We start from the raw sequence: 9,277 nt of genomic DNA on the forward strand, positions 1-9,277 counted from the left end.
TTTTTCCAATTCATATTTTACAAATTACATTTCACTTTCCAGCACCTTGTTTCTATGGCAACTAACCACCACGATGAAGTTGAATAATTGAGATAACTGAGGGAAAAGAGGTGTGACTGTCCACCATTAGCCAACCGTCACGGCAATTGCAACTGCTGATCGTAGAGATGTGAGCTTTATCTGTATGCAGAGCAGTGTGCCGGTTACCATGAGGACGTCGTGTGATGCCTGAGCGACAAACGCCTCTTGGGATTTCCCATTATTCAGAGGTTTATACGGCCTGCACCACAACAGCCTAGTCTATGTTCATTGTGCCATGGACCTTTCGATGGAATAACAATATGACACGGTATCAAAACCGTACGTCGAATCGTTTATTACGTGTAATGGAATTAATCAACTATGCAATATACACTCTAACGTGGTGCAGTCTGTATCGTACAGCGGAGAGCAATCCAATGGCATGGACAAAGATATCATTCCCTAATCCACAGGTCGATTTAAAAGCTTGTGGGCGTCACCATGGTAACTCATCTTGGTTGTGTGATCCCGGTAACGTCTTGACAGAATCTCAAGGTAATATGGGTGATCTGAATGACTTTATTAACACAATATGAACGCTTCATATTCCAATAATACTCAGGGTTGAAAATGAGATCGTGTCACGTGATGACATCTAATCAGCTGGCAATATAAAATATGTAAATTCTAAAAGAGCTTGAAGTCATACAATTTTTGATGTTTTTTTTATTATCGTGGTGCCCAAAAGATATTTAGGTTTATAGCCATCGACTACAGTGCCGTATATTACTAGTACGGCATCATAACATCTGTCTTTGATAGTCGATAGACTAGCAAAATACAATATGATCCACTCAAATGTCGTCTAATGTTGTGCACAACAAATTGGATAACGTTACTAAATCCGGACTATATTACTATTTTTCGTGTTGTGATGTCGTCGTTTTTACCAATCACTTCCCGTAGTTTAAGGGTCAGAGGTCATTATTAGTAGGTACTTATTGTCTCACACACCAGGTTATAATTTCGCCCTATATAACCTCGACTATAATTAAAAAAATCGTATATTATGTTATCCAATTCAAACGCACCAAATAACTGCCATATGTTTAACATTTCCACGAAAAATAATATGCATCTACGTTTAGTTAATGAATTATTTAACGGTCATATTTGTTGCTAGCAGGCATGACATTTACAAAAGTAATTTGCATATCAACCTTAATTTGACGGAATGAATAGACATGGAACCTCGTTCTGGGAATTGACTTTATTATCGCGTTTGCCTGTCAGCCTGATTATATTTAAATCATTCAAGGATTAATATTGAAATAAGACGTAGCTGACATGCACACCTATTGATCGTGTCATGACAACCCAGATGATGAACTCTTCCAATGGTTAAATCGATGAATATAAGATCATCATTATGACCGTGTCAGTCGGCGTGTCAGCAACGTTCACAACGTTTAATACTACACAAAATAAAGCGGTGTATAGAAGTAAACCCGTGAATTACGGGCATTTCTAGTTAGTGTACAGTTTCTTGGAACGTTACCTGTTTATTGAAAATGATGCTAGTATTGCTATTAATCAGATTAGAATAGTATGGAAAACGTTGACAATTGTAATCCAAAAAGACGAATAATTAAATGAGTAATTTATAAAATAAAACACACCGTATACGTGCGACTATGTTTGGTAAGCCGTTATATCAATTTCAACTTCAGGTAGGAAGATTCATCCATTCATATTCAATTATGCAAGTGAATAGTAAACTGTAGGCGTATGCAAAATGCAATCAACGAAATGCAGTATGCTAAATTGAATTTTCTATGGCCTCCTGAATTTCTAACTGAAATAAGTATCAGAGTAAAGGGTGTAGCAACTAGCAACCTATTGTATGTTAGTCAATGAGATAAAATCAATGAAATGTCAAACAAGTGACAGGAGACAATTAATTATTACTAAACTGTCTCAAATATACAATGTAAATATTGAGCGTTGATTATTCTATACTTAATAAAATTAATTACTGTGTCAAGTACCTTTAGTATTTCTCTTTTTTTATTTGTCGATAATATTTGAATTATGTACTATACTTCACAATGCGCACTAGTAGTGTATCTATGAGCGCGCATCAATATTGCAAGAAAGCCAAAGTGATAAATGAATCTAATAATATCTCTGAAGAAAATACATAAACATGCACCCTCTTCACTCATTTTGTATTATTCCGCCAATCACAAGCTTTTCGTTTCCTCTTCAAACCATTTTAGCTAGTGTGAAAGGTTTATTTTCTCACACTTGACGTAACGATAAGCGCTAGGTTTATTTAAATAAATTGTATCAAATATGAATGGAACGCCTTAGCCGCCTCCAGCTACGGCAGCCAAAATATGATACACGAAAAACCGAACAATTACAAGTAAAATCCAAAAAATACACATGGATACACAAAAATAAAAATAAATAAAACATAAGTTAAAACAAACTGAAGCCAATTTGCTTTTAATACTAGTAAAATTGAACTAAAGGCTTATTTATAAATTTTGACATAATATCACTGTGGATCTGTCCTAAAATAAAATACATGACAGGAGTACATGTTTCAAGGTCACAGGCTGACTAACTGATCACACTGTATTGATTACAGCTGCTGCAATTGACAACCTATTGGAAGAAACACATAATGTCTCAAGTTGTGAATGTAAAACATGCTATAACCAAACCAAACATTACATTGTAGCAGTTGCATTGGTACCAGAGATATACCTATATAGAGGGTAAGTTATACCATGTAATATATATGTGTCTCTATAGATATATATTCTGTAAATGCATTAATTATCCACTCGGTTTTTATTTCGCTATTTTCTTCGAGAAGTAAAACCATCAACATGTAAACTAAAGATATAACTCATTGTGTCCCTGGCAAATTCGTGAATTTAAAACCCAGTCAATATAACTAGTTTTATATAGGCTATATTATAGTAGTAGCATTGGTTACATGTGATAAATAATGTATATCTCAATAGATAATACCTAATGTTTTCGTTGAAATCTAATATGTACAAGAGATCTAGATATCAATAACGGTATTAATACTTGATTGACGAAGTTAAAGCGAACCTCAATGCGGCCTTAATTTATAGTTATGTATATTCTAAACTATATTTGAAATAAAATTGCAGTGGTTCAATTTTTTAATTATAACTGTAGCATGGAGAAGTATTTGAAATCCTTAAAATAGAACCACATGAGGGGTGAATAACGAACGAATGTATTTAACATCCGGGTACTTTTTAAAGCTATGACGTTTTAGTATCTGATCACATTCGTATTCGTTATTGTACATGGCCATTCATGCAGCCTGGCATTTAGTACTACTAGTATAAACTCAACTTTATATGTATATACATGTAGATACATTTGGTATGTGAGTTCTCCCTGTTGTTATTAGCAATGGTTGACAAATGACATTGAATTGTAAATAAATAAATCTTCATTGAAGCAAAAACTTGTATTACTTTAAATCGTTTCACTGACCTTACTTTAGGATGAGTTCAACAAAAGTTACATCACGTGATCTCGAAATCGCGTCGCATGAGTTTGCTGAATTTATGTTGGAAAAGTGGAATTTTGGACAGTGTGGTAATGACGTCGTCATATTTGTGTCACGAGACGATAACCAGGTACGTATCAATCGAAGGATGTAATGGGGCTTGATATTAAAACATCGCATTGTGTTTTTATTGGCCCCATACAACGTATACGACCAACGTAAAATACATTGTTTGTTTTTAAATGCATTCTACACGTGCGTTGCACGACGGCTGAGTCTACACGTGCGTTGCACGACGGCTGAGTCTACACGTGCGTTGTACGACGGCTGAGTCTACACGTGCGTTGCACGACGGCTGAGTTTACACGTGTGTTGCACGACGGCTGAGTCTACACGTGCGTTGTACGACGACTGAGTCTACACGTGCGTTGTACGACGGCTGAGTCTACACGTGTGTTGCACGACGGCTGAGTCTACACGTGCGTTGCACGACGGCTGAGTCTACACGTGCGTTGCACGACGGCTGAGTCTACACGTGCGTTGCACGACGGCTGAGTCTACACGTGCGTTGCACGACGGCTGAGTCTACACGTGCGTTGCACGACGGCTGAGTCTACACGTGCGTTGTACGACGGCTGTGTCTACACGTGTGTTGCACGACGGCTGAGTCTACACGTGCGTTGCACGACGGCTGAGTCTACACGTGCGTTGCACGACGGCTGGGGCACTTTGAATAATAGTTTACAATGATGTTATATATGACGCAATAAATATATTTGTTTCTTTGTTTTCAGTTCAGCTTGGCGATAGGTAAAGAAGCCCGGTCCATTCTGACAGCCAGAGCCGTATTAAAAATTCGCACAGAAGTCAATGGATACTTCCATTCGGGAGATATATACACAGGATTACATCAAACTGTTTCTATATTTCAAGCTGTGTTTTTACATCAATATGAATATCATGGAACCGTGTCCAGAAAATTATTTTTAATATTTATTGGCATTGGAGTCTGCCTGTTTTTGTTTTTACTCTCTCAGACGTACCATGCATACAGAGAACGGGTGATGTTGAAGCCCAAGCATGAAAGACTTGTATGGCTATGGGGCTTTACTTAAAGCGGTGAATGTCAGACAGTCACTACTGTGACAACGATTATGTGTCAGCCAATCATAGCCATGACAACGATTATGGGTGAGTCAATCATAACCATGGCAACAAAAATTGGTCTACCAATCAGCTCAGAGGGTGTTCTTGTAAATATCTTTTGAATATAATATAGAAGTGTGTTCATCTAAATTATCCTTTAATTTTTTTCTATGCATCCAAATGCAAGGTATTTTACATATTATAATATTCGACTCTTGTTAAAAAGGCAAATATTTTTATATATGCTTTTGCTCTCACAACATTTTGAGGACTTTTACATACACCTCATGACATAAAAACAAGTTAAACATAAACCACCAGGCCGGGCTCAAACCGTATAACGGGAGGTACGATAAACAGACTGTCATTTTAACTATCTAGAACAGATGTTAGATCATGAATATTCATAACGTCGGTTCTTATGAGAATGATAACCACTGATTCCGATAGGTCTAAAATCACGCATCACGTCTAGTACTTCTATAGCATTTTTCATGTGCAAATAGGGACATTGTTCCATTTTTTTGTTGACAGGACCCGGACAGGACTTGCTAAATGTCTTTAAAAGCATGATAATTTTCTCTAAAATGTATATCCTAGATCGCTTGGGTAGTGGACTTTAAGTCAGATAACACACTCCTCATGTGATAAAATGTCTCGGACATTATATAGGATTCATTCTATATATTGTATGCTTTACCAACATCCACATTTGCTATTTTACCTAGTTTAACACATGTGAAATATTGCATTATTTGTAACCTTAATACCAGAAGTCTGACACATTATTAAACCTCAAACCAACTGGTTGAGATTAAATTCCTTTGTTTTATTGTGTTATTGATTCTGAATCCACCTAAAATAAACCTTTCTATGGAAGGTCTGTCTTCTTAAGGTAGATCATATCAACATTGCATCTTAAAAGATTAGTCTCACATGTCAAGTTCGTTAATTGCAAGAACATTATACTGCCTTTATTTTTGGAAATCGGAATCCTGTGATCTGACCATTCTTCAACATTCATTGATCTCAAATTATACACTTGATAATTATAAATCAGCACATGATTTTATCATTGACAACTTGAATGTCCATTTTGGTCGTTTCCATAGTTCTACCAAATACACTAGAAAAGAATCGTTTCTAGTGTCTTTTGGTTCTACGTTTACCACATGTTATATCAAAACGTTTAATTTCAGTCAGATGTCAAATGAAAATTCTGTTCAATTATGTAAATTATTATAAATTTACACATGTTTAATGATATATTATTTACAGTACTGATTTTATTCATGTTTTTGCCATTCTCTCTCCATTATTTTTGTTTTAATCATAAAACTATGTACTGGCAATTAGTAAATCAGCATATTGCCGATTTGAAATTATAACTACAAACGTTAATTAAACGATATTGAATCAAAGCTGATACAAATCTTATTATGACAATTATTTGTTTGGCATATTTTTAATTCACAACATTAAATCAAATTAGACTTCACTATATATAAATGGGTTGTTCTTAAGTTATTGGCTGTTTCCATAGTGACTTAGTTAGCATACAATCATTTATTGTCAGAGTAAATTTAGTCTAGATCAATTCATTTTAAATAAAATGTATTCAAGTGTACTATGTTTTCTGACATGAGTGGAGTCAAGGCTAAAATATGTGTTAATTCCTACAACCGTTACTTCATCAATTGTGTAGTTACTATGGTGACGTGATCTGTAACATGTTACGATTGTACTCGACAGCATATTTGTTTTTGATATTAAATTAAAAATTAAAATATATTATTAAGGTAACGGCTGGAACACCCGTAATAGTTTAATTGCAATTAGGTCATCCAGCAGTTACCAATTATATATATATATATATCTCCAGGAAGTTTAGATATTGGACAATATAGTCGAGTTGAATATTTTTGATTGAGAGATTAATTTCTAAAAGTTGCCGTTATTGGCCGTTTATAGCTGTTCGTCGTTGTACGTTTTAATATTTGAAGTCGGCTCTCAGAATGTGTATGTACCGCCTAATAGATCTAAAGATATACTCCGTCAGACTAATAATTCTAAAGATATACTCCGTCAGACTAATAGTTCTAAAGATATACTCCGTCAGATTTTTTAGACTAAATACTCTTTGTTATGTGGAACAGCTTCAGTCAATATGCGAATCAAATATTTAGTCTGTCACTCTGTCTATTTTTGTGAATGTATGACGAAAGAATTCAGTCGTAACAGTCAACACAGTTATTTAAGTGAGCATCCTCGCCCAAGCCATGTTATCACACAAAAATGGACAATGTGAAGTCTTTTATTTCAGTTATAATAGAACGTAATATTGAATTTGGTGCAGTGGTAGCTTGAGAAAAGAGAATCGACAGCGCGGTCAGTGTGGCCAGTGCATCTTTGATGTTTGAGTTAGGGACTAGACAGAAAGTACTGGGGGTAGGCCGTTTTTTTAAATCGCATACATAAAAATATATGACCCTTCACAAACATTTGCATGCAATTTGCTGACCCCCTTGAATGTTGCATGAACAATTGTGACCCTCAATTTGACCCTTCTGTGTAAGGACAGTGCATGTAGTAAAGCTATATACACATACTAATTGATGTTTTACTACACAGCTTAGAACTTTTCTACTCTAACCATTTAGCCCAGCTCTCATTGAGAAGAGAACAATGTAAGATACCGTGAATGTACCACATTAGTGTAATACATAAACAATTTTACTGACACCTTATATAAGTGTTGTATGTTGAATCGTGTGCACTCTTTAAAATAGGAGATACATATGTTCAATGCTATCATTAATTTTAATACAATCTATATTCTTATTACACACTCTAGATATACACGTTTTTTATAACAACACTGAGATTCAGTCAAACTTTACTGCTCCTAACGAATTCCAGTAATAATTACAAAAGTATCGAGAAGCCTTTCATCCAAAGCTTGTCCACCACACAGTATAAATATATTAATGAGAAAGGGACTTTTATTCACCAAATCATCTTCAGTGTAATTCTGTATTAAATCAGTGTGATGTTGAATAAAAAAATATATTATTCAAAACAAACTTAAACAATAAACACCATACCAAGATATAAGTTTGGGCAAACAGGGACTGCCAGCGTTATTAGTGCCCGTTCGAACGAAGTTCGAAACGATGACTTATAATTCGGTCTTAGTCAGTCTGTCCGTCCGTCCGTCCGAAGTTATCTTTCAGAACCATGTGGACCAAATTTGTATATTTTTTTCATGTACCTAGTACTTTAACTGGGACATGTGCACATGTAGTGTTTTACTGATTCAATCCAATTTGTCAAGCTAGCAGCCATTTGGTACATACATTATCCATGTTAGGATGTCCATAACAATTGGTTTCAAAATCAGGTCAAAGATAGTCGGCTGCCTGTAATCTATATCTCTGTACATGTCTGAACAAAGGAAGCTAAGTTTGGATACAAAAATGCATGAATAGCTTATCCTGTTTGATTTCTGACCGTATATTTCGATTTTGGAAGAGTCATTTAGTACATCTAATTTTTACTAATTATGCTACTGGTTCGTAAATAGGCAGGCCTGTGGCTGCATGCCAGTACAGCCAGCATACCAACAAACGTTTCCCTTAGCTTGGAGTAAATACATTCACGTGAAGAGAATACTATTAAACCTACACTAAAAAAATAAAAATTATAACAAAGAAAGCCAAATATATGTGATGGGAAGGGTGGGCCTTGTCTGCCTTGTAGCCAAAGATTGCAGTGGAACGAGAAAGGAGAACCATAGGTAACTGGCTGTATCTTTATAGTAGAAAGGTTCTTGCCACACCACTGCTAGATCAAATATTATTATTAACTAGTACTGGCGGCCCTAATTCCTCTTACACTGGATAATCATGGCCTTAGATAATTACATTTTAAAGATCGATTTTGAATAATCTGAGTATTAAGTAATGTAGTGTGAAAGTACATTTGCATGTTATTTACAATCTGGTGAAATACATGTAAACAAACAGTGGCTATTGGTACTGTAAACACATATTATATCATAATATTACACTACAATAAATATGTGTGTTTTAATCAGGCAGTACTCGTTCATAAATATTATTTTCCCCAGTGGTGAATTGCTAGTCGCCAAAGAACTTACTATTTCATTAACTTATTGTTTTTCTCCCAGATCTGGTGTATAGTACCGGCTGGAAAATCTCATTTTCACTGTCAGATGATTCATTATTATAATCTCCAGACAGTGGGTCATCATCATAGCTATGAATATAAGTTAAGTTTTTAAAATGTCATTCAAATTGTGACCCTCCTCATTATGCCTGCACAGATTACTATGACGCTCCCCATTATGCCTGCACAGATTACTATAACCCTCCCCATTATGACTGCACATATTACTATAACCCTCCCCATTATGCCTGCACAGATTACTATAACCCTCCCCATTATGCCTGCACAGATTACTATAACCCCCCCATTATGTCTGCACAGATTACTATAACCCTCCCCATTATGCCTGCACAGATT

The 9,277-nt window shown here is 35.4% G+C and overlaps 1 protein-coding gene across 1 annotated transcript; it reads left to right on the top strand.

Annotated features, from left to right (window-relative positions):
* The first annotated feature begins 211 nt into the window (after nucleotides 1–211).
* On the top strand, nucleotides 212–5,551 carry LOC100376055 (uncharacterized). Its single transcript, XM_006814795.3, has 4 exons — nucleotides 212–576; nucleotides 2,678–2,807; nucleotides 3,581–3,716; nucleotides 4,381–5,551. The coding sequence occupies exons 1-4, from the start codon at nucleotides 303–305 to the stop codon at nucleotides 4,699–4,701; spliced, it is 861 nt and encodes a 286-aa protein (XP_006814858.2). The 5' UTR covers nucleotides 212–302; the 3' UTR covers nucleotides 4,702–5,551.
* The last annotated feature ends 3,726 nt before the right edge of the window (nucleotides 5,552–9,277 follow it).

Source organism: Saccoglossus kowalevskii, chromosome 1 (genome assembly GCF_978046115.1).
Source record: "Saccoglossus kowalevskii chromosome 1, keSacKowa6.1, whole genome shotgun sequence".
In the NCBI taxonomy this organism is placed as follows: domain Eukaryota; kingdom Metazoa; phylum Hemichordata; class Enteropneusta; family Harrimaniidae; genus Saccoglossus; species Saccoglossus kowalevskii.

What these genes read in the sequence shown, in the direction of transcription:
- LOC100376055 (XM_006814795.3), top strand. Translation starts at nt 303, where the DNA reads ATGTTCATTGTGCCATGGACCTTTCGATGGAATAACAATATGACACGG. An exon ending in GAGATATACCTATATAGAGG is followed by an intron (nt 2,808 to 3,580) that starts GTAAGTTATACC and finishes ACCTTACTTTAG; the next exon opens with GATGAGTTCAACAAAAGTTA. An exon ending in TGTCACGAGACGATAACCAG is followed by an intron (nt 3,717 to 4,380) that starts GTACGTATCAAT and finishes CTTTGTTTTCAG; the next exon opens with TTCAGCTTGGCGATAGGTAA.